This window comes from Grampus griseus (genome assembly GCF_964374135.1).
Source record: "Grampus griseus genome assembly, chromosome: 15".
NCBI classification, from domain to species: Eukaryota; Metazoa; Chordata; class Mammalia; order Artiodactyla; family Delphinidae; genus Grampus; species Grampus griseus.
Window position 1 is genome coordinate 2092295 of NC_139009.1, and position 25201 is coordinate 2117495.

Below are 25201 nucleotides of genomic sequence, written 5' to 3' on the forward strand. Positions count from 1 at the left end.
ATCTTAGCTTATTTAAAGTTGTTGGAAATCTTAGAGATCACCTAGTGTATTGTTTTCAGCATTTTCCACAGCGCCTGGCCCATGTAGATAATTGCTGTTAAATTTGACAAGTGAGGACACTGAAGCTCAAGTAGACTAAGTTATCTCCCCTTTGCCAGATAATGTGGCACAAGTAGTTCCCTGCGTCAGAAATGCCCTTCTCTCTGGTGACTACTCTTCCACATTGCTGGTTAATTCCATCTCTTCCAAAGAATTCCATGACTTCTTAAAGCATGAATCCTCCTGGCCACCTTTACTCATTTTACTGTTATGTGTTATTACAATTCATCATTATATATTTAGCCATACAATTTATGGGATATTATGTTCTCTAACCTGCAATCTCGCGAGGGCAAGGATCCCGTGGGTTTCCCTTATAACTAGCACCTAGGGCAGTATTAGCACGGAACATTCGCATTAACAATTATTTGTGAATTGTATTTTTGGCTCCTGTCTAGGGCAGGTAGTGCTTTACACATGAGTTTCAAGTGACAGGACAGTAGGCACTTTTCCAACAAAACATTCTTCTGTTGACTTCTTGGTCCATTCTAAGGCAATTCGCCATCTCTCACCACACCTTGACCACATCCGTTTCTCCAGCTCGAGCCCCGACTCTTCCCAATCATCTTTCCCCCGCTCTGGCCCTCCTCCTGGAATCGCGCGTCCTGCATCTGGCCCCCAGGTCTTCACCCCTTGGGGTGGTTCTCCTCCAGCTTCAGGCCGCCCCACCACCGCCGTTCACAGATGTCTCAGAATTGTCGGCCGCACCAAGCAGTCAATACGAGAGCCACGTGTGGCCTGAAAATCACATTTATTTGTAAAGCACTTCGTTTCCAAAGAGCTTTCACAAATGTCATCCTTTGGGTTCTCTACACACAGAACTGGCATCCAAGTCTGTGACTCCTTCCCATTGCTTCAGCAGGGACTTCAGCTTCCTCGTGTTTTTTGTTTTTTAATTAATTAATTAATTTATTTTTGGCTGCATTGGGTCTTCATTGCTGCGCGTGGGCTTTGTCTAGTTGTGGTGTGCGGGCATCTCATTGTCGTGGCTTCTCTTGTGTGGAGCAAGGGCTCTAGGCACGCGGGCTTCAGTAGTTGTGGCTCGTGGGCTCTAGAGCGCAGGCTCAGTAGTTGTGGCGCACGGGCTTAGCTGCTCCGCGGCATGTGGGATCTTCCCTGACCAGGGCTCAAACCCATGTCCCCTGCATTGGCAGGTGGATTCCTAACCACTGCGCCACCAGGGAAGCCCCTTCCTCGTGTTAAGTTACGTCCTAACCTCAGGGGTAGCCCAGGTTGCTTTTCTCGGGCCCGGGGCTCCAGCCCAGACTCCGGCCCGGCCACCCGGCTACCGCCTCAAACTTCCAGGGAACGCAGAAAAACTCCCGCAAACCGCCCGGAAGAGAAGGCTCTCGCGGGCGAAAAGCATAGCCAACGCACTGGTCCTCCGGAGCCTCTTCCTGGGACTCTCTAGGCTTCCACCTTTTCTCAGTGGTTCTTCCGGTTTGTTGACTCGCACTATTCCCGCCTCTTCCCCTCTGCCGCCGGGATTTAATGAACTCTCGCGAGATCCAGGCCTCTTCCCAAGCCTACTGGAGTCGGCGGCTGCAGAGAGCGTTGGCCGCTTGGTCAAGGTATGTTGCCGGACGCCGCTGTGCTGGCCCGATGGCTTTGAGGGGCACACGTCTGGGGTCCCCGGGTGGAGATGCGGCCGATTACCCGGCCCGCGGGCCCCGATGGCGTGTGCGGGGGGAGCTGGGGCTGGGACCGGGGCCGGGCCGTGCGGGCGGGTGGGCGGGCGGGGTCGCGGGCCGCCCGGCTTGAGCGCTCCGTGCTTCCAGGTGCCGGCCATGTTCAGTTCCAGCGCGAAAATCGTGAAGCCTAATGGCGAGAAGCCGGACGAGTTCGAGTCGGGCATCTCCCAGGTGAGGGGGCGGGCGGAGCGCAGAGGCCGCGACGGGGTCCGGGGTCCGGGGTCCGGGCGCTGAGGGTGCCCTCCTGCCTCTTCTCCCGCAGGCCCTCCTGGAGCTGGAGATGAACTCGGACCTCAAGGCCCAGCTGCGGGAGCTGAACATCACGGCCGCCAAGGTACAGTGGGGCGTCGGGGCACGTGCTGTTGGCGGGACGCCCCAGCGACTCGGGTGTCGAGCGTGTGACGGTGTCGGCGCGGCGCGTTACCGCTTCAGCTGGGCCAGACCGGAGGGGCGGCGCTGGGGGCCTAAGCGAGAGTGCGCCTCTCTGCTCTCTCTTTCCCAGGAAATTGAGGTTGGTGGCGGTCGGAAAGCTATCATAATCTTCGTTCCTGTTCCTCAGCTGAAGTCTTTCCAGAAGATCCAGGTCCGGCTCGTGCGGGAGCTGGAGAAGAAGTTCAGCGGGAAGCACGTTGTTTTTATTGCGCAGGTAGCTGTGCTGCTGCTGAATGCGCCGTCTTGCGAGTCCCGTTATACGTCGCTCGCGAGTGTGAAGAAGCTGTTCCCGGAGCTTAGGGTGCTCGCACTGGGCTAAAGGGAGGCGGCGCACGGCTGCTGTTAATGCGAAGGCGGCTCTGTGTGTGCAGCGCCGTCGGTGCACCGGCGGTGCACACAGGTGATCGCGGTGAGACGTGTGCTTGCAGTGAGCCTGAGTTTTCAGCCTGATGGAATTGCCTGTCTGAGGTTCAGCGAGGTTTTCCTGCCTGGTGCGTCAGACGTAGGTTTGGGGAGGAAAAGAGATGCAAAGAAATGGTATGTAGGGAAAGTGGAACACGGTCGAGAGGTTTTGTTTTGTTTTGTTTTTAAAGTTATCTGGCCTTCCTGCAAACAGAAATCTATAGAAATTAAGTGCCCGGCTGATGAGGAATTAACGGAGTGGTATCCTGGCTTAGTACTGAAGTGGGTAGTGGGCCAGATGGGACGTGAAAAGGGGTGTGATCTTTGGGAGATCAGTCATATCATGGAGCAGCCAACATTTTCCAGTTGCATTTTAATGTAAGCCACGGATTCTGGAAGAATTACCGAGAAATCGGGGAGTACGTAAGAGAGTTTCTCAGTACCTTGTTGGGTCTATAGGTTGTTCGGCTTTCTGGAGCTTTGCATTTATTCAGCCGTGGAGTCCTTTGGTTTTTAAAGCAGGTTGACAGTGCTTTGTTTTCTGCCGACTTACTTACGGTCTTTTTTTTTGTTGTTGCGTGATAATTTTTACTTTACAGAGGAGAATTCTGCCTAAGCCAACTCGAAAAAGCCGTACAAAAAATAAGCAAAAACGTCCCAGGAGGTAAGTTTTAGCAGCATGAAAAACGCACCACTCTTGTCAACAATTCTTGACTGGCGTGTGTTGTTTATAGTCAGCTGGAGTAGGCTCCTAAAATTAAATGTTGTTAACGTAGGAAATCCATTCGCACGGGGACTTCTATCAAGTGACTTAGCTTTTTCTGTAATTATATGCGAAATGTTTTAAAAGTAACTCTGGAGGTAAGAATTACGTATATTCACATAGGTGGTATAATAGGTTACTGTTATCACAAAAGATGAGATTGTTTCCTCCAGTTCTTTGGGCAAAGGGTAGGAACAGTGGGGAGGAATCTTGAGTTGAGTGCCGTGGGGTAAAGCACACCAGATGTGCAGGTGGGCTGCGACCTGTCATCCTCATTGTTGACTTCTGCTGTGGGTTAAGGCTGAAAGATGAGATTTTTCTGTTGCTCACATCACGGGTTGAAGGTGTCAGTGCAGTTGTAGTTGCTGGTGGACGAGGCTTTGTAAATTTGATCGAACTGCAGGTTATCTGACAGAAACTTAGATATTGCAAGTTGGCTCTTTGGGCCTTCTGGTATTTTGTTGAAGTCTCTGGTTTCATAGACTTGGATTATTGGATCGCTGCAGATCCTGCCCTTGGACCAGTTTGAGAAAACAATACTCAGGCATCCCTCTAACTGCCAGAGAGGCCAACCTTGTGAATTTGTAGTATTAGCATCCCTGCTTATGGGATGAGGAGACTCCCCCATCGTTTGCTCATTACAGCTAGCATTAGTGACGCTGGAATTTACAGTCAGTCTTGTTTCTAAAATAGGAAGTGATGGGTCTCCAGTGTTGTGGGTGGATGTGTTGTACCGTATGCTGTGGTGGAGGGGGGAGAGGGAGTAGTGGTGAGCCTAGAAAGGCCGGTTCCAGGTTTTCTGGAACTCGGAGTGTTGGTCAGTACCTTGAGCTTGTTTTTTTTTTTTTTTTTTTTAAATATAAATTTTATTTATTCTTGGCTGCGTTGGGTCTTTGTTGCTGCGCACGGGCTTTCTCTAGTTGCGGCGAGCAGGGGCTACTCTTCGTGTTGGTGCGCAGGCTTCTCATTGCAGTGGCTTCTCTTGTTGCAGAGCACGGGCTCTAGGCACGTGGGCTCAGTAGTTGTGGCTCGCGGGCTCTAGAGTGCAGGCTCAGTTGTTGTGGCACACGGGCTTAATTGCTCCGCAGCATGTGGGACCTTCCCAGACCAGGGCTCGAACCCGTGTCCCCTGCATTGGCAGGTGGATTCTTAACCACTGCGCCACCAGGGAAGCCCCTGAGCTTGTTTTAAGTTGGAGTAGCTGGCAGTTGGAGTAGCTGGAGTAGCGTAAGAATTTAGCTTTTTTTTTTTATTCTGGACAGTTTGCAAGAGATCAAATACAGGGGATAATCAAGAACGTTTAGTTTGTTAATTATGATACTTAAAAAGTGGTTTGACAACCCCAGTTAGTACTTGAGTATAAAGACGGATCCTTCGCTTCGCACCCAACTAAGGCACTGACTCCCAGATCTACAGCCTTAATTATCCTTCACCCCAAACCTGTTTGCACATTTTCTCAGGTAATGACTTCAGCCCATTCCTAGTGACCTGGTCTAGACATGGGAGTCTTCATTCTCCTGCAGTGAGGTCTAGTTGGGAGGCCAGAGTGAATCCACCCCTTTCCAATCTGGTTTCTTGCCTTCAGATTCATTTTCCTTCTCAGTCGTTATCTCTCTCCTACAACAGATTAAATGCTGGGGTTTATGTTTTCTTTGGCTTCTCATCTGTAGCAGGGTTTCAGTTATTTTTCTTCTGAAGCAGATTAGTTCCTGTGCTTTGTGATTATTAAAGTTGCGTTGCCACTGCTCCCCCTTAAAAAGTCTTTAGACTGGGTTGGAATTTGAGTTTGAGGCTAGCTTTGATTCCGTCCTAATTTATGTTTTGAAGGAAGTAATTAGCAAGTTTCCATATGTGTGCCTACCTAGTCCTGTAAGAGTAAGAAGTGCTTAATCGGTGGTTAGCAGCCATTTATCGATTGGGCCATCTATCTCATTTGCTTTTGGAGAGGTGATAAAGGCTTTGGAAAGTGGGTCCGCCATGGGGCAGTGAGGCCTTTGCAGTTATTTAGCAGCCCCTTCTGTGTGCGTGGGAGCTGCCAGACAGGAAATAGAAATGAGTAGAACATAGTGTCTGATCCACTGAGGGGTGAACAAGACCTAGACACGTTCCATGATACAGGGTAGCTGCATAAACATTGAGAATGAGAGCTGTCTTTTCATTTGCTCATTCCTGATATCCTGTGGTACAAAGCTGATACTCTAAAGGTTTGGAATTAATTGAACCTTCTCATCAGGCAGCCAGATGGATCGTGAACTTGAAATGATACTCAGGAGAGGAGCATGGTTCCCTTGGCAGTTTGTGTGATGGGATGGGCTGGAAACCGGGGACCCTCGTAGGAGGGGCCACATCCTAGAGCTGGTGATAGAGCAGTGTCTTTTGGGATGGGATGTCACCTCATTCCATCGCAGGGAACAAGGGGGGTTTGGTGCCTTTTGGAGGCCAAGGGGAGCCCTCAAAGGGTCTTTAGTAGGTGAAGTGTGTAATGACATCAGTGATTATTTTGACAGCAACGGATGGGATAGTTTTGGAGAGAGGAAAGAGGTTACTGCAGTGGTTTAGTTGAGAAATCATACGACTGACAATAAACCTAAAGATAATGTATGAAAATAAAAGTCATTGTCAATCTCCATCCCCTGGAGAAAATCAGTCATAATAGCTGGTGTATGTGTACTTTACAAGATAACACGTTTAAAATACTCTAAGCTTTTGAAATAAAATAATAGGGTGTCGGGAATTCTCTGGCAGCCCAGTGGTTAGGCCTGGCTTCAGTTCCTGGTCAGGGAACTAAAATCCCCCAAGATGTGCCGTGTAGCCAAAAAAAATGGGGTGTTTGTTAACTTGTTCTAGTTTGGTAATGGCACGTGGTGTGATACATTAGATGAAAGTAGATTACTTGAAAGCTAGTGTTAATCTGGTTTCAGGAACCTGGAGTTTGCCATTTATGTTTTTGACTTCAAGAGGTGCCCTTGGGGCTCCCAGGAGGGCAGACCTTGCTAGATTTCTCACTTTTGTCACTGTATTCTATTCTTCAAGCCGCACTCTGACAGCCGTGCACGACGCCATCCTGGAGGACTTGGTTTTCCCAAGTGAGATTGTGGGCAAGAGGATCCGCGTGAAGCTGGACGGCAGCCGACTCATAAAGGTTCATTTGGATAAAGCACAGCAGAACAATGTGGAACACAAGGTAATAGGCCTTGTTTATTATGGAAAGATCCAGAACAGAAAAGGGTAGAATGCAGCCTAACCCATCCCCATGTGGCAGCAGAACCAATCTTTGTGAACTGAGGGCCCACTTCCTCTTGGATTATATGTCAGGTTTTAAATTGGGGTGTTTTGTTTTTTTTTTTTTTTTGGCTGTGTTGGGTCTATGTCGCTGCGTGCGGGATTTCTCTAGTTGTGGTGGGCGGGGGCTACTCTTTGTTGTGATGCGCAGGCTTCTCATTGCGGTGGCTTCTCTTGTTGCGGAGCATGGGCTCTAGGCTCATGGTCTCAGTAGCTGTGGCTTGCGGGCTGTAGAGCGCAGGCTCAGTAGTTGTGGCGCACGGGCTTAGCTGCTCCGCAGCATGTGGGATCTTCCCAGACCAGGGCTCGAACCCGTGTCCCCTGCATCGGCAGGCGGATTCTTAACCACTGCGCCACCAGGGAAGTCCTGGGGGATGTTTTAAAAGATGGAGTTCTCTACCTTTTAAGTTATTAGAGAAATTGAAGTAAAGTAATTCCATGGTGTGACTTTTAGTAAAGCTGTTTTTATGGACGGGGTGGTGGTCGTGTTAGAATCTGGGGAGAACTGTCACTTTGCTTCATTCCTGGTAGAGCATTAACCTCTGGGGTCCCCCGGGGTCTGCCCAGTGGCCTAGAGGAGCCAGCCCTCGGGTGCAGTGCTGTGGAGGCCTGTCCCACGACACGAGAGGAGCTTGCCCCCAGCTTGGGACTATAGAGGCATGTCTGGTATATTCCTTCTCTGCCTGGTTGCTGAGGAGAAAAACCATACAGGGCACAATTTCACAGACTTTAGGCTTTAAGACGAATGTGTATTGAAATGTTTTGTGATGAGTTATTTCTTTTCTCGTAGGTTGAAACGTTTTCTGGTGTCTATAAGAAGCTCACGGGCAAAGATGTTAATTTTGAGTTCCCAGAGTTTCAGTTGTAAACAAAAATGACTAAATAAAATATTATTCACAATATTGTTTTGGGTCTGTTTTCCCAAAGGAGAGAGCTGTGGGTGCAGAGCTGTGAGCATTATCAAGTAGCTTCCTGCACAGGCTGGAAGGCCTTGAACAGAGGGTCCTTGCAGTTTGCGTCCGTGTGTTGCTTTCAGGTGTACGGCACCGGGATTCAGTTACACATATATATGTTCTTTTTTCAGATTCTTTTCCCTTAGGTTATTATAAAATATTGAGTACAACTTCGTGTGCTCTACAGTAGGTCCTTGTTGGTTATCCGTCTTCTACATTAGAGCCGGATTGTCTTGGGGAGCATGAGAGGCCAAGGGCTGCCCTAGCCTGGCGTCCGCTGTCTGATTTGCCGCCTTCACACGAGCCGCCCTTGCTGCCCCTCCCCATCCTGCCTTCCGCTGGCCTTGGGCCTGTGCGCTGCTGACCTTGCCACACCCTGCAGGCCTGTCCCTTCAGGCAGGGGACAGTTGTTGACCTGGAGTCGCAGGATGTGCGGCCTAGTGGGCAGGAGCCGGGCCGGGCAGCAAGCGGGGCGGAGGCAGGTCAGCTCGCCCTCCACGGCTGCGCTCACTGGGCCTTGGGAGCGGGGTCCCTGCACCAGCAGCAGCCAGCAGCTCGGGGCTCGGTGGAATGAAGACACCTGGGCCTGCCCCGCCTCCTGAATCAAGCTCCAGGGGTGCCCACCATCGGGGTTTTCAGGAGTCCTCCAGCCGATTCTGAGCGTATCCTCCAGTACTACGTTCCCTGATGATCTCTGGTGATGTAACATCATTGGACGTTGTAATATGTGGTGTCTCTGAGGGGTGAAGCCAGAACCTACCTCTCGTCACGACGGGGTGCCGTGCACTCCAGATTAGGGCCCTTGGCTGTGCCGGCTGGGCTCCTGGACCACGTCCGCTCTGTGTCCACCAGCGAGCAGGCTTAGCGGATGGGTGGGGGGGGTCCTCACACTTGGGGCAGGGGGCCTGGCCTTGCTCTGGGCTGTCGTGGGCTCTGGAGAAATGAAGCCTTCAGGCGGAAGCAGGCCGTGGTTAACGTCCTCGTGGACAAAGTGGTGAAGAGATACGGCTGCACGGTGCTGTGACCCCGGGGAACATTCCCAGCCAGAGACACATGGGTTTGATCTGGCTCCTGTGTCCAGATTTCTCAGTTATGTCTGAGAAATGTAAATAATAACTGGGAGATGAGCCAGATTCTTGTCCCAGTCCCCTGGAAGTGGCCCGTCTCTTTGGAGGTCAGAGTTCCTGAGGGAAAAGCCTGTTCCTGGTGGCCATGACTTTCGCGCGTTCCAGAACAAGCCGAGGGGAAGGAGGAAAAAGGGAGGCGGGAGGCGGGAAGCCCAGAGGAGAAGCACTTAGTGATTCTGATGGCTTTTGGTACTTGTTTGCAAAGCAGGTGTAAACATGGTTTATGATCTGAAAATGGTTCTAATTTGCAATCTACTGGAAATAGGCAAGTTAGTCTAAAATTATCACTTGTTTTTGTAACAGAGTAATTCTCAGGTTATTGGCGCTTTTTATAAAAAGTGCTTAACATTTCAGGACTCAGAAGCAGAAGGTAAGTACCCCCCGTCTATCAGCTGTGAGACAAGAAAGGGGGCTGGGAGGAGGGAGGGTGGCCTCGGGACGGCCGTGTGTGATCTGCTGTCCTTGAGGTCTGGTCGGCATGTCCCCTGCCTGTGTGAGCACGGGCCAGTGCTCTAATTCTCTGCCCTGTCTCCTGAGCTGTAAATGGAGCGGTGATGCCTTGCTCGGGGGCTGGTTGTGAGGACTGAGTAGTGATGCTGATCCCAGCCAGGCCCCCGGGAGCTGAGCCTTCACCCCATGTGCATCAAACACAGCCCAGCGACTGCGTCTCAGTGGCTTGGGAGTGCAGCGCAGCCGCCGTCCCAGTCCTCTGGTCGGGGGTGTCCCAGTGGCTGTGGGCATCTTTGGGGTCTGGCCACGGGGTTCTCACTTCTGCACTCTTGGCATTTGGGGCTTAGTTATTCTTTGTGGTGGAAACTCCTGGGCGTTGTTGGATGTTTAGCAGCGTCCTGGAAGCCAGTGCCCCTCGCCCCCTCCACGGTGTGACTACTGAGACTGTCCTCAGAACATTGCCAGATGTCCCCTGGCGGGGAGTTGGGGCAAGGCTGAAGCTGGGCTAGGGTTGCATTATTTTGGATTTAAGTTGGTTGAGTGGTTCACAGTGATTTCCACGTACAAAGAGCTCATCAGTTACAGCCTGGACAATGGTGTGGTCAGTTCAAAAACTCAGATTATTCTCTGCACAAAACAAACTCAAAATGCCTGAGGTCAAACACCTCATATGAAAGAAATGAGTTTCTTCCAAATATAACTACCAACCTAAAGAAGTACATGACATACCAATAATGGCTTAGGAAGTTGAAATAAATGTTTTAAAAGCTACCAGGAATAAATTCAGATAACCATGCTAGGGAAAATACTGAGTTACTGTCTATTCTTTCAATAGAAAAGCATTGTCATGGCAGGAGGCGAGGACAGAGTATGCAGCCTAATAATATAGAACAAAAGAAAGGTAGTGTCAGGCAGCTTTTTTTTTTTTTTTTTTGCGGCACGCAGGCCTCTCACTGCTGTGGCCTCTCCCGTTGTGGAGCACAGGCTCCGGACGTGCAGGCTCAGTGGCCATGGCTCACGGGCCCAGCCGCTCTGCGGCCTGTGGGATCTTCCCAGACTGGGGCACGAACCCGTGTCCCCTGCATCGGCAGGCAGACTCTCAACCACTGCGCCACCAGGGAAGCCCCAGGCAGCTTTTTTTAAGTGCAAGTTTTAATTTTGACACAATTGTAGCTTCACTTGCAGCTGTAAGAAGTAAACCAGAGGAGTCCGTGTACCCTGTCTCCCCAGTGGTAACAGGTCCTGCGGGAGCAGGGCCCACATCACGGGTCACGGACGTCCCTCTGTCCCTCTCTTACACCACGCCCACCTCCTCAGGCCCTGGCCACCACTGGTCTGTTCATTTTGTAGTTTCATCATTTCAGTACCATTCTATAAACGGAAGCAGGCAGTGCAGAACCTTTGTAGGACTGGCTCTTTTCATTCAGAATTCTCTGGAGACCCTCCCAGTTGGTGCTGTGTCTGTAGTTGGTTCCTTTACCACCGAGCGGTGCTCCCAGGTATTGAGGACCAGAGTTTCTTTAACCAGCCGCCATTGAAGGACGTCTGAGTTGTTCTCAGTTTGGGGCTGTTAGGGATTCAGCTGCTATAAACCGCCGTGGATGTTCAGGTTTTCATGTGAAGGTAAGTCTTGGCTCCTGGGGTAAACGCCCAGGAGTGCAATCGCCGGGTTGTAGGGTAGTTGCATGTTCAGTGTCTTAAGAAAGTGCCCAACTGTTCCCAGAGCGGCTGCACCATTACATCCCCCCCAGCTTGTCATCCTCAACAGCATTTGGGGTCCTTGCTCCTTTCAGTGGCAGCCATTGTGACAGGTGTGCGGTGTGCCTCACTGTGGGTGTGAGGGGCGTTTCCCTGGTGGCCAGTGATGTTGGGACATCTTTCATGTGCTTCTTTGCCATCCGCACAGACTCTTGGTTGTAATAGCTTTTCATGTTGTGGCCCAATTTTTTAACTGGATTGTTATTTTCCTGTTGAGTTTTGAGAGTACTTTATAATTCTAGATAAAAGACCTTTGGTAGATATATAGTTTGTGAATATTTTTTCCCCTCCTATAGCATGTTTTTGCATTTTAATAGGGTTTTCATTTTGATGAAGTACAATTTATCAATTTTTGCTTCTGGGGATTGTACTTTTGGTGTTTTATGTCTAAGAGCTATTTGCCTATCCCTAGATCCTGAAGATTTTTCTCCTGTGTTTTTTCTAAAAGTTTTATAATTTTACACTTAAGTTCGTGATCTATTTTGAGTTAATATTTGTATAAGGTTCACCTGTTGCCTCTGGATGTTGAGCTGCTCCAGCACCATTTATTAAAAAGACCATCCTCGGGCTTCCCTGGTGGCGCAGTGGTTGAGAGTCCACCTGCCGATGCAGGGGACGCGGGTTCATGTCCCGGTCCGGGAAGATCCCACATGCTGCGGAGCCTGCGCATCTGGAGCCTGTGCTCCGCAATGGGAGAGTCCACAGTGGTGAGAGGCCCGCGTACCGCCAAAAAAAAAAAAAAAAAGACCATCCTTCTTCCACTGAGTTACTTTTGCTCCTTTGTCAAAAATCAGTTGGGTCTAGGGAATTCCCTGGCAGTCCAGTGGTTAGGACCCGGTGCTTTCACTGCGTGGCCCAGGTTCAATCCCTGGTCGGGGAACTAAAATCACGCAAGCCACGCTGAGTGCCGCGTAGGCCAGTTAGCACATGAAAAGATGCACTGGTCAGGAGGGAAATGAAAGTCAAAACTACAAAGAGAGCGACCTCACACCTTTTGGGATGGCTGCTATCAAAGCAAAACAAAACCAAACCCAGAAAATAGCAAGTGCTGGTGAGGCTGTGGAGAAATTGGAACCCTTGTTGGTGGGAGTGTAAAGTGGTACAGCCACTTCGGAAGACAGTATGGCAGCTCCTCAAAAAAGTAAAAATAGAGCTACCATACGGTCCAGCAACTTCACTTCTGGGTATAACCAAAAGAATTAAAAGCAAGGTCTGGAAGAGATATTTGTACACCCACGTTCATAGCATTATTCACAGGAGCTAAAATGTAAAAGCAACCCCAGTGTCCACCAGTGGATAAATAGATAAGCAAAACATGGTCTGTACATACAGTGGGACATTACTCAGCCTTAAAAAGCAGGGGAGGGACTTCCTTGGTGGTCCAGTGGGTAAGAGTCCACGCTCCCAGTGTAGGGGGCCCGGGTGTGATCCCTGGTTGGGGAACTAGATCCTGCCCGTGTGCCGCAACTAAAGATCCCCTGTGCTGCAACTAAGACCTGATGCAGCCAAAGTAAATAAATAAATATATATATAAAAAAATTGGACTTCCCTGGTGGTGCAGTGGTTAAGAATCCACCTGCCAATGCAGGGGACACGGGTTTGATCCCTGGTCCGGGAAGATCCCACAAGTCGCGGAGCGACTAAGCCCGCGTGCCGCAACTACTGAATCCCACGCACCTAGAGCCCGTGCTCCGCAACAAGAGAAGCCACCGCGGTGAGAAGCCTGCGCACCGCAACCAAGAGTAGCCCCCGCTCGCCGCCAACTGGAGAAAGCCCACACACAGCAATGAGGACCCAATGCAGCCAAAAATAAAATTAAAACAAAACAAAGCAAAATAAATTTAAAAAAAAGGAAGGGGATTCTGACAACTGCTATCACGTGGATGAACCTTGAGGACATTAGGTTAAGTGAAATAAGCCAGTTACACAAATACTCTGTGATTCCACTTACCTGAGATGCTTAGAATAGTCAGTTCATAGAAATGAAAAGTCGAATGGTGGTGGCCAGGGGCTGAGATGGGGGGACAGTGGGGAGTTATGTTTAATGGGGACAGAGGTTCAGTTTTACAAGGTGGAAAGAAATATGGAGCCGGATGGTAGTGATGGTTGCGTGACATTATGAATGTATTTAATACCATTGAACTCTACAGTTAAAGAGATTAAGAGGATAAATTTTATGTTATGTGCATTTTATTTAAAAAAACTTAACAAAATCAGTTGGGTACATTTGTGTGGGTTCTCTGTTCTGTTCCATTGTATAATAAGTCTTGAAACTGGGTAGACTGATTCCTCTTTATTCTTTTTCAAAATTATTTTAGCTATTCTGGTTCCTTTGTCTTTCATATACATTTTAGAATAGTATTGTCTGTATCTGTAAACACTCTTGCTGAGATTTCAATAAGAATTGTGTTAAGCTTGTAGATCGGTTTTGGGGGAAATGACATCCTATGCGGAGCCTTCTGGTCATGAACATGACATGTCTCTCCGTTTGTTTAGATCGTCTGTGATTTTCTCACCAGCATGTTGTGTTTCAGCATATAGGTCCTATACATGTTTTGTTAGATTTATACCTACAAATTTCATTTTATTGAGCAATTGTAAATTGTATTGCTTTTAATTTCAGTGTCCATACGTTCACTGCTAGCTTATAGAAATACAACTGATTTTTGTATGTTTATCTTGTATTCTGAGACCTTGCTGAACTCACTTAATAGTTCTAGAAGTTTTTTGTAGACTCCTTGGGATTTTCTCGGCAGACAGTCGTGTCATCTGCAGCAAGGGGCTGTTTTACTTTTCCCTTTCTGATCCCTGTGGCTTTTGTTTCCTTTCCATGCCTTCTGCATGGGCTGGAACTTCCAGCATGTTGCTAAATAAGAAGTAAGATTGCTGTCCTGATTTTCCTGATCTCAGGAGGGGACACTCAGCCTTCACCTGAGGATGATGTTAGTGTTGGTTTTTAAAAATAGATGCTCTTTGATGAAACAGGAAGACATTTTTCCAAAGGACATGCAAATGGCCGACAGACACATGAAGCGATGTTCAACATCGCTAATCATCAGGGAAATGCACATCAAAACCGCGAGCTATCACCTCACACCTGCCAGAATGCCGGGCATCAAGAAGATGAAAGGTAATGAGTGTTGCCGAGAGTGTGGAGAAAACACTGTTGGTGGGAATGTACATTGGTGCAGCCACTATGGAAAACATCGTGGAGGCTCCTCAAAAAAGTAAAAATGGAATTACCATATGGTTGTGCAATTCCCCTTCTGGGTATTTATGCAAAGGTAAGAAAACATTATCAAAGGGATGTCTGCCCTCCCAGGTTTATTGGAGCATTATTCACAATAGCCAAGGTACAGAAACCTAAGTGCCTGTCAAAGCATGAATGATAAAAGTGTGAGATAAATATATATATACATACACAATCGAATATTATTCAGCCATGAGGAGAAATGTCCTTCCATTTGTGATGGCGTGGTTGGCCCTTGAGGTCATTATGCTAAGTGAGATAATACAGACAGAGAAAGACAAATATTGTATGATATAACTTACATGTGGGTCAGAGGAAGCCAAACTCGTAGAAACGGAGGGGAGTGTTGGTTGCCAGGGTTAGGGTTGGGGAATAGGAGAGATGTTTCAGGGTACAAATGTGCAACTAATAGATAAATAAGTCCTGGAGATCTGATGCACAGTATAGTGAATATAGACAACAATATTTTACTTAAATCATCAAAACTTCTGAGAGACTAGATCTTAATTATTCCCACCACAAAAGAAGCAATGACAACTATATGGTGTAATGGAGTGCTAAATAATTTTACAATTGTAGGCAGCCATATTACCAGGCACAGGTGTATCAGATCAACACGTTATATACCTTGGACTTGCACATTGTATGTCAAATATATTTCAGTAAAAAAATATATCTTCTATCCAAATAAATGGATGCTCTTTGTCAAGGTGAGGAAGTTCCCTGTCTATTCTTATTTTTCTGAGAGTTTTTATCATGAAAGGGTGTTGGATTTTGTCAAATGCTTTCACTGCCTCGATTGATATGATCATGTCATTTTCCTCTGTTGGCTTGTTAGTATGGTGGATTACTCTGGTTGACTTTTTTTTTTTGTGGTACGCGGGCCTCTCACTGTCGTGGCCTCTCCCGTTGCGGAGCACAGGCTCCGGACGCGCAGGCTCAGCGGCCATGGCTCACGGGCCCAGCCGCTCCGCGGCATGTGGGATCCTCCCGGACCGGGGCACGAACCCGTGTCCCCTGCATCGGCAGGCGGACTCTCAACCACTGCGCCACCAGGGAAGCCCCTGGTTGACTTTTTTTATATCCTCCTTGTTCTGTTTAATTCTTTATCATTCCATCGTGAACATTTCTCCAGGTCATTAAAATTCTTCAAACACTGCATTCTTTTTTTTTGTTTTTTACACATCTTTATTGGAGTATCATTGCTTTACAATGGTGTGTTAGTTTCTGCTTTATAACAAAGTGAATCAGTTATACATACACATATGTTCGCATATCTCTTCCCTCTTGCGTCTCCAAACACTGCATTCTTTTTTTTTTTTTTTTGCGGTATGCAGGCCTCTCACTGTTGTGGCCTCTGCCGTTGCGGAGCACAGGCTCCGGACGTGCAGGCTCAGTGGCCATGGCTCACGGACCCAGCAGCTCCGTGGCATGTGGGATCTTCCTGGACCGGGACACAAACCTGTGTCCCCTGCATCGGCAGGCAGACTCTCAACCACTGCGCCACCAGGGAAGCCCCCAAACACTGCATTCTTAATGACTGGTTGATTTTTGAATATTGACCCAGCCTTGCATCCCCAAAATACCCCACTTGTTTATAAATAGCTTGCAAATCCTTTTATATATTGCTCAATCCTCTTTCCTGATATTTTGTTAAAGATTTTTGCATCTATATCCTTCCGGGTTATTGGTCTGTAGTTTTCTTCTTTGGTATTGTCTTTGTCTGGTTTCAGTGTCAGGGTAACACTAACTTCATAAAATGAATTGGTAAGTATTCCCTCCTCTTCTATTTTCTGGTAGAAGTGTGTAGAATTGGTGTTAATTTTTCTTTAAACGTTTGGTAGAATCCTCCTGTGAAACCATCTGGCCTAGAGGTTTCCTTTTAGGGAGTTTTAAAATTACAAATGCAATCCCCTTAATTGCTATAGGGCTGTTAAATTCTCTGTTTCATATTGGGTCCATTGTGGTAGTTTGTGTTTTCCAGGAAGTGGTCTGTTTTCATCTAAGTTGTCAAATTTTCTTATGCTATCAGGTGGTTTTAATAAAGAATCCATTCTTTTTCATGGATTTTGTGGTGTGTGTGGAATTTGTCAGTTCTAAAATTTGTAATTTGTTATGACTTCTCTTGTCAGTCTTAATAAGTATTCACTTTTGGACCTCACTTTTTATGATCATAATTTGATATGTGTCTTTTTCTTAAAGGACCCCCATCCGCCCCTTCGCGTATAAGTCAGGCCACACAGGAGCTGGACCTGCCCAGCCCCCTCCAAAGACGTGGATTTGGCATGTGTTTGTTGTCTTAAATGACACTCCTGTGAGCCGAGGGAGTTTGGGGCCTCACCACCGGTTAGGTCTCGACACGCAGCAGACGAGTACTTTATGCTTTTGGAGTGAAACCTATATGGAAAAACTGCAAAATATGCCAGCCTGTATTTAGTCCTGTCCGTGTGATACCAGGTGACAGTTGTTGCTCTTCTTTCTACTTTCCTAAATTTCCACGATACACATGCTTATTTTTTCAAAAAATGAGAGGAACAGAAAAGGTGGATAAAAAGGGACTGACTGGGGAGTTTGGGGTGCAGAGTTAGGGAGGCGTCTCCAGGAGGGGCCCCAAGACCCCGACATCTCACGTGTTTCCAAGTTCCCACACTCCCTTCTCCGCCTCATGCATTTCAAACAGGAAGCTGTTTGCAGATAATACCGCAGCCCCAGCCTGAGTTGCCGGGCAGTCTGACAGCCAGGCCTCTTGCCCGACGTGTGGGACCGCGGCCCGAAAACAGCAGCCTGGTCTGGCGCACGCCTCAGGTAGGGACGCTCTGCTGGCCACTCTGCATCCTTGGGAGCGGGACGGGGTTGGGGAACCCGCGGGAGATGCTCAGGCGGGAAGGCGAGGCTCCTGACGGGGCACAGGTAGGAACTGGGTGCAGGGCCGAGGGATTTGCTCTCAGATCGGGTGTGTCGCAGGGATCAGGCCAGAATTCTGAGGCTTGATTGATTCGGTAGCTCACGGTGGAAACTTCCTGGAGCCGAGCGCCGGGCACCAGAGCTACCAGTTACTAGGAGATGATCAGGTTTCCATAGGTTCAAAGGGGTGACGCAGTTTTTCCTGCATCCCAGCCGGGGTACAAGCGGCCGCAGAACCCCCGTCCCAGCCCCTGGCACACACGCCTTCCTGAGCAGCTAGCTCAGGCTCCTGGGGCCTGGTGGACCCCCCAGCGGGGGCGACGGGGCGACCAGCTCCTCTCTGCTCAGTGGCCAGCCTCTCTGTTTCGGGCTCAGTGGTGGGAGTCCCAGATGTGGGGCGAAAGGCGGGGCTGGAGAAGGCAACTTTCAAGGGCACATAGGGTCACCCTGTACGGGGTGGGGTCATCCTGCCTCCAAAATTGGATTCCACAGCGTCCCAGGGGCCCTCCTGCCTTGGCCCTGGCTGTCCGGCCGAAGTTAGGCAGTGGTTCTGAAGTTAAGAGGTAAAGTTTGGAAGCCACTGAGTGTGCATAACTGGATTTTCTGTTTGATGGGAAGCACGTTGCCCGGGTAGCAAGCAGAGCGGCGCCCCAAACGTTCACAGCTGTTCAGTTCTATTTACGAATTTGAAAAATCTATATGCCAAATAAAAGAACAGACAGATGATTTGCATAAGGCTTGGGGAGGTAATAGGGAAAAGGCCTCTTCTTGCTTCATGGTCTTGGTAAAAAGATAGGAAAAATGTGTGCCCTTGGGGTGAAACTCTGTCAGTGCCATAGTCGCTGGGGAAGGCCCAGTGTCACTGTAGGGGTGGGGGTGGGGTGTCTGCCTGCCAGTGAGACCCGCGACGCTTCTAGGGACGTGCTTCTCTGCAGGCATTCACGGTGCCCGTAAGACAGTGGGCCCTGCTGTAGACATTTAATGAAAACGTACAGTTGCACGTTTGGCCCATTAAGCCGCACTTTTTTCCCTATTTCATTGTTATATCATGTTTCTACCAAGAATTCCAAATTGAATTTCCTTTCTTCTCGGCCAAGCTGGCCTCCTTCACGGAGGGGCGGGCCCCGGCTGGGAGATAAGGATGTTTTTCTTGAAGAGACCCAGGAGGAGCTGCAGCCTCCCCGTTTATAAAACAAAATTCCTCTTGTAAGAGGGCAGGAAGGAGCCCGAAGTCTGGGAAAGAGGCTCCCACCAGGGCCGCCCGCACGGATTCCTGCCGCAGGACCCGAGGTGGGCCCAGACGCGGGCGCGGGCCAAGGGCCGAGGGCCAGCGGGAGGGCAGCCCCGGCTTCCCTGCACTCCGGGCCCTCTGCCCCTCGCTCCCCCTCCTTGGGAGGTGGCATCTGATCTTCTGCAGTGTGAGAGCAGCGAGTCTTGCTGAACAAGGTGGCTGTCTTCTGACCCAGTTGTCTCTAGCTACAGAGGAAATTCCCATGCAGTTCCCGAGACATTTAAAACAATCTAAACACAGCTGGCCTCCCACACATACCAAGAGGCAAGCATCCATTGGCCTGAGCACAAAAGTCAGGGGAGCAAGTGTTTATCGTGGCTTTTTAAAAACCGCCAGCTAGTTGACACGTAACATTCTATTATCATCGCATTCAAGAAGTACCTCCTTGAAAGGAACAGGCGACTTGCCGCTAAAGCAGCAGCTACGCTCTTCATGGTTAAGAACACAGTGTGATCACCCGGGCTGGTTGCACACTTGGCGGTGCTGCTTTGTTCAAAGACCATTAGGAATCCAGGCCCCAATCCCATTGTCCGGCCCTCTACGTGGGTCCGCACAGGCCGCGTGTCCGAGGCGCTGGCCCTGGGAACACCATGGGAACGTGGAAAGCCATCAGCAGAAGAGTGTCACGTCCTATGTGAGTTGCCGCTGGGAACCTCTGGGCGTTCATTCATTCATGTGCCCATCCTTCCATTCACTCGCTCAGCTTAGCGCCTGCAAACCCCAGGCCTGAGTGCTCCAAGCTCTTCCAGTTACGGCTGCAGGTGCTCACGGCGGCCAATGTCCGGGATGAGCTGCTCGCTTGGGGGTCAAGGCTTAGCTGACAAAGGAGACGGAGAGAGCCAGCTCACCGGGGCCCGCACGCCTGAAGGGCCCTGCAGCCTCTCACTGCCTCCTATTCACTGTCTTTAAAACCAGGGGCCATATACGTCACCAGGGGGTCCGGGGACTAAATAAGGCGTGTGTGTCCACGTTTGGTGTGCAGTAAACGTTAGCTCCTTTTCTCTCCACCAAACGTGAATGTTAGAAAAGTAGATAAAATAAAAGCCCACTACTGCTGTGACTGAGGGGGGAGGATGGGCCCTTACTTTGATTCGGGGAAGCTGACAGTTGGGCCGAGTGAGCAACGGTGCTGACAGGACAGCGTTAGGAAGTCCCAGGCCAGCCCATCGTCACCACTTCTTAGTTGTCACTGAGGTCTCTGCCTCTGGCCTCCTGGCCCGTGAGGCTGGAATGACGTGCCCATCCCTGTGCAGGGTTACATGAGCACCATGTTGTCCCCGATCTGGTGAGCAGTCCTCCCCCTGCCTTGTCCCTACAGGATCAGATCTGTGACCACACGTGGGGAGCCGGGGCCTCACTGCAGGACGGCACGGATGACTGTCACCTCTGTCCCCTTCGTGGAAGATCTGGCTAACGCACAGGCTCTTCACGGGGGGCACAGAACGCTCTCACTCAGCAGCTCTGCTTCCAGCCCTTCATTTGTCTGGAAGCCAGGGCCGGCTGTGGGACTCCTTCCCAGGGTGTGGTGGCCAGGATGTCAAAAGCTGCTGTCCAGTGGGGCCGGCCTGGTGCTGAGCTGCGTGCACCGCTGCCTGTTCTTCCTCAGGGTGACCCCAGGACGCTTGCCTCGCTGTAAGGTGAGGGAACAAGCTGACAGGAGATGCAGTCTAGCCAGGGCGCTGGTCCAGGTGCAGCCGGATGCACAGCTGTCTCCCAGCACTGTGACATCCAGACACCAAGGTCCCGGGGGGCAGACCTCAAAGTCTGCGTGCTTCCTCACTGGCCCATGGCGAGGGGACCAGCACAGGGACGGGGGGGCAGCTGTGTCCTTCCAACCTCTGTCCCTGTCCCACACCCTTTGGTGACGGGGGCTTCCTCATTGACGTGAGGACATAGTAAGCTACAGGAGTGTGCGGCAGCATAACGTTGATGAATCCTGGAGCACGATGTTGAGTCAAGTAGGTAAGACGACACACAGCGTGACCCAGTATCTCATAAAACTCAGAACCTGGCACACTAGACACGGCGTTGTCTAAGAATGCATGCACTGAGGCTGTTTTGGAAACAGCAGGAGAAGGTGGGCTCAGGTGAGGAGAGCGGCTCCTCCGAGGGGAGGCCGGGGGCGGGATGGGCACCAGGGACTCGGGTCAGGGGCCCGGACGTGTGAAGCGGATGCTCACCAATGTTTGTTTTATGGCTGAGCGTCCGAGTTTTCACGTAACGGTAAACATGCCTCTGTGTGTATCAGGTATCAGTTATAAGGAATCAGAAGAAGAATCTGGAGTAACGCATCCGGAGTGGTGACTGTTGTCACTGCTGGGCGAAGGGGATGTCTCGGTGGAGGTTTCAGTCGGCACCCGAGTGAGAGAGACAGAGTGACAGAGAGGGAGACAGACAGAGCGACAGGGAGAGAAAGAGGCACCAAAGCACTGACAGCCGCTCCAGGGCAGCTGCCACCGCAGCCCCCGAGCGGGGCGAGTGTGGTGGCCGGCGCGCCTGCACACTGTCACTTGCTGTCCCGGTTCCCGGAATTCCCGTCACTGTTTACTGCTTCTCCCTCCCTTCAGGAGTCAACGTGCTGCAAGGCTCACCATGAAGCAGGCTCTGGCTCTCATTGGCCTGGCCTTCCTGTCGGTGCTCCGGGCTGGGGGCGCTCAGCAGACGGTGGACGACACCTGCTCCGTGCAGATTCTCGTCCCCGGCCTCAAAGGTAACTTCCGCCGGGCCTCCCGGAGGTCAGGGCCTCCCGGGCAGCGGCCGGAGTGCAGGCGGGAGCTGCGTGCGAGCGGCGGATGCAGAGCTCATCCCGCGTCCCCGGGCCGGCTCGGGGCCCGGCCGTGGGAAAATCTGCCCCGTCGATGGCCCTGGTCCCCCCTTCTGTAAAGTCCAGGGTCAGACTGTACGTGGCGTCCACACTGTCTTCAGGCGAGGGATCCTGTAATTCTGAAACCAGACGTTCGTGTGCAGCTCGGTCCTCTCTTCAGGGACCCTGTAAGGCGTCCGAGGTGTGTTCCAGGCACTGCACACGTCACCTGCAGCGCCTCTCAGGGTGAAATGCTCTCATTGTGCAGATGAGGCCGGTCCAGGCTCAGGGAAACTTAGCAGTTTGGCTAAGTGGGTTGCGTAGCTCTGAAGCCTGGGCTCCTGTTACGGTTCCTGAGAGCTCTTTATTCCTTCTTCGAAAAATCAAGAAAACTTCTCCTGCGCTTTGTCTGTAATTCACCTCCAGGGGGAGCTGCCTCTGCAGACCAGGGATGGGTGGGCACCAGCACAGGGGGAGGACCTTCACTCAAAAAGTCACCGGGTTCTACCATGCACGGGCAGGAGATCCCAAACCTTGTGGCTCCCAAGCAGGACCAGCTCCGTAATTCGAGGGGCCCAATGCAGATGAAAATGTGGGATCTTTTGTTCAAAAGTTAGAAAGAATTTCAAGACGGGGACAGGGCACCTCCACCACGTGGGGCGAGCATGCCCCTTGGGCCTTGTGCTCCTAGGAGCAGCGGGCAGGGTCCCGCATCCCCAGATTCCACTCTGCCCCTCCTGCCCCTGAAGGGCTGTGTGTGCTCTTAGTAATGAAGTTACACGGCCGTTTGTTTTCTGCTCTAAAATTGCTCGGGGCCTCTGAAGCACACAGCTCCTGACTCAGCGAACCTCTGATAACCTGGGAAACATACACCGGGAGGAGGCCCTAAAGAACGGTTTAAGCGTATATTCATTGTTATAGAAAGAGTCAGTCATTTTAATTTATTTATTTATTATTATTGTTACTTTTTTGGCTGCACTGCAGCTTGTGGGATCTTAGTTCCCTGACCAGGGATTGAACCCGGGCCCCCTGCATTGGGAGTGTGGAGTCTTAACCACTGGACTGCCAGGGAAGTCCCAGAGTCAGTGACTTTAAACAGTCTCTTCCTAACCCCATTAAAAATATACAAATACACAGAAATAGGAAAAAATCTAGACGGAGATATACTGGCATGCTAGCAGCAGTGCTTCTCTCTGAGCACGGAGTTGTGGGTGTCGGGGAAAGCTCGGTCCAGATATTCTACTGTATAGCCACATTCGCCATTTAAATATAAAACTGGGACACTATCAATATTCAGATGTCCCTGGGTTTTCAAGCACATCTTGAGGGTACTCTGAGACAGATGCTTTTTGACATCTGCGTCGGTGACCATTTCTGCTGCATCCATGTTAAGGGCGTTCCAACCCGCGTGCTCGGCGGGTCCCCTGCAGTGCTTCCTTCTCCGAGGGTGGCCCGCTCCAGGGACACCTCACCTCCTCTAAGCAATGATTTCTCACCACCCAACACCATGCTGTGGTCGGTGATGAGCCACTGTATTGCCAGGTGGAGGCATGGTCCACAGTGATGAGCCACTGTATTGCCAGGTGGAGACATGGTCCACAGAGAGCCAACTTGCTGTCACTCTCCTGCTCCTCCCCCGTTCGCAGACTGAGTGTCTGCAGCGAGCAGACACGGTGTGGGTCCTCCAGCGGAGGGGTCTGCCAGGGAATCTGCGGGGCCCCTGCTCTCCAAGGCTCATCTTCTGGCAGGTGGTCAGACAGGCTCCCGAGTGGTGCTGAAGCTGTGTGGGATGTTTGGGGCCATGGGCAACACGCAGACCACGTGCTACCCACAGTGTGTGTTCCGGATCCAGCGTTTCAGTGGCAGCATCGTTTCACACGTCCGGTTTCACGCTAGTCTGTCAGCACCAAAGCAGCGATTTTAGTGGAGAAACTTAGTATATTTATGAAAGCCTCTAGAAACTGGATATCTTGTTCTTTTCTAAATTTCCAGCTTTGCTGGGGGTGGAACTGACAGATGGAAGCTCTGTCTATTCAAGGTGTGCATCGTGATGCTCGAATAGGCAGGTACCTTGTGGACGGATCGCTGTCACGCTGATGACCACACCCACCTCACCTTGTTACCCTCTGTGCGTGTCTTGTTGTGACGCAGAAGCGTGGGTCAGTGAGAGTTCCTTCTTTGTGATGCGAGGGTGCTGAGCCGAAACAGAGGAGGGGTTTCATGCTCTGACTTGGGCAGCAGGGGTGAGAGTGGAGGAGAGAAATCTATGGCAGCAAAGCAAGTCTGGGGCTTCTAAGCAGCAAACGTTCAGGCCCATGTGGATGTGCGTCCCCTGCAAAGTGAAGATTGGCATCACGGCAGAGCTCCTTCCCCGGATCCGCGTGTCGTGCAGCGTGGGGCAGCGGCGGGCCGGCCGCCCTCTGCCCGGCGCCTGGTCCCACCCAGCTCCTCCTCAGACCAAGCTCCGACCTCGAGGACATTCTATGCTGCTCTCAGGGCACAGAGAGCAGGATGCGCCGGAGAGCCAGGGCAGTCTGTGAAAGATCTGATTACAGCACATGTGCCAGGGCCTGCCTTGGTCGGTGGAGATAAACACAATTCAGGCCCCGCCCTTAAGACGAAAGAGGCAGGTGAGGGGTCTCCGTTCGTTCATCAGCCGCGTCTGTGTTACAGGCCCCACCAGGCCAGGCTTAGCCTGCGAGGGTGGAGCCAGTGCCCGTTTCCTTGGAGACGGAGCCTGGAGGTGGCAGGAGGTCTCTGGGGACATGGTGCCCGGCTGCTTCCGGCCCGTCCCGGTGCTTCCTCCTGCGAATCCACACTGGGCTTCAGAATCCTTCTCAAGGACTCCAGGCGGCCTTCTCCTTGAGAAGAAAGTCATGTGCTATTACAGACCTAAACGTAGCACATTATCTTTGTATCTGGAGAGAGTAACAACTCATTCTGATGGAAGAGCAGTCTTTCCTTGATGGCTGGAAAAATGGGTTGTAGGTAGGAAAACACTGGTGTGTATTAGCAAGCCTGCTGCTCAGAGATTTTAAAAGGGCATTGTTATTCTTACAGGTTTTATCAAATTAATTGAAAGAAGGTTGATAAAGCCAATAATGTGACTAACACATGCACGTGGGGATTTCACGCTTCTGAAATGCTGCTCTGGGCCAGTTCCCTCCTCAGCTCTGGTCTCCCTGCCTCTTTCCTGTCCTGACTGCTTTCTCTCCCAGAGGAGGGTCCAGTCGGGGACGTGGCCTGCTTGTTCTCTGATTAGGGTTTTGCTGCCCGGAGCTGGAGAGCTGGCTTGTCGCCTGTCTCTGGCCTGGCTCTTCATCATAAAGTGGACGTGATCCCTGCCTCACGGGGCAGGGCGGGGGCAGGTTAAATTAATGGAACTAAGCGAATGGCTGTGTGTGAATGCTAGGAGTTCATCTTAATCTATAGAAGCAGCTGGTGGGTTTGCTTGGTGTTAATTTTCCACGATTATCCACAGAGCCGCTGTGCGGCCCAGGGCTCTCCCGGCTGCTCCAGGAGACGCAGGCGGGCACGACGTGGACCCTCCGTCCACGGGGGGCAGTGGGACGTGGGCACTGATAATGCTCGCGTCTGGCCTGGACCCTGGAACCATTAATCTCACTGTCCTCCCCTGACGCAGGCATGGGACCACGGTATTTTCCTCCTTAAAGCCTGGCGGGGGCGTCCGGTGGGCCGTACGTGTGAGGTCTGAGCGCTGTCTGTGCCCGGCCCTCCCGGCTCGTCCCACCTCACCTGTGCAGTGTCCTTTTGTCTCCTCAACCTCTGCCTGGCTGCGTCTTCCTGGTTGAGCAGGTCTGCATTAAAAGCCACTTCATCAGGGAGGCCTCTTCTGATCTCAGTCCAAATTGCAGCCCTTCTGTTCAAGCTCCTGTTTCATTTTATTCTCGAGCCCTGTGTTGCTAATGACAATTCTGTGTCAATCTAATTCTCCTTCACGTGCGTGCAGTCTTTAAACATTCCTTCTCCTCGTGG

General features: G+C 50.9%; 2 protein-coding genes across 2 annotated transcripts in view; both read left to right on the plus strand.

Annotated features, from left to right (window-relative positions):
• Window positions 1–1567: 1567 nt before the first annotated feature.
• RPS7 (ribosomal protein S7) lies at window positions 1568–7571 on the plus strand. Its single transcript, XM_082672320.1, has 7 exons — window positions 1568–1670; window positions 1878–1961; window positions 2053–2124; window positions 2293–2436; window positions 3224–3288; window positions 6421–6571; window positions 7460–7571. Exons 2-7 carry the CDS (start codon window positions 1887–1889, stop codon window positions 7535–7537), a joined length of 585 nt encoding a protein of 194 aa, XP_082528446.1. The 5' UTR covers window positions 1568–1670; window positions 1878–1886; the 3' UTR covers window positions 7538–7571.
• Window positions 7572–16893: 9322 nt separating this feature from the next.
• COLEC11 (collectin subfamily member 11) overlaps window positions 16894–25201 on the plus strand; it is a 29196-nt gene continuing 20888 nt past the window's right edge. Inside the window, exons 1-2 of the mRNA XM_082672484.1 lie at window positions 16894–17012; window positions 20970–21112. Of these exons, the coding sequence (XP_082528610.1) occupies window positions 20995–21112 (118 nt within the window). The 5' untranslated portion in view covers window positions 16894–17012; window positions 20970–20994. The remainder of the gene's footprint in view (window positions 17013–20969; window positions 21113–25201) is intronic.

Excerpts from the sequence above, each read along its gene's own strand:
- RPS7 (XM_082672320.1), top strand. The coding sequence starts at position 1,887 with ATGTTCAGTTCCAGCGCGAAAATCGTGAAGCCTAATGGCGAGAAGCCG. Across the intron at positions 1,962-2,052 it reads TCGAGTCGGGCATCTCCCAG|GCCCTCCTGGAGCTGGAGAT; the intron begins GTGAGGGGGCGG and ends CTTCTCCCGCAG. Across the intron at positions 2,437-3,223 it reads ACGTTGTTTTTATTGCGCAG|AGGAGAATTCTGCCTAAGCC; the intron begins GTAGCTGTGCTG and ends TTTACTTTACAG.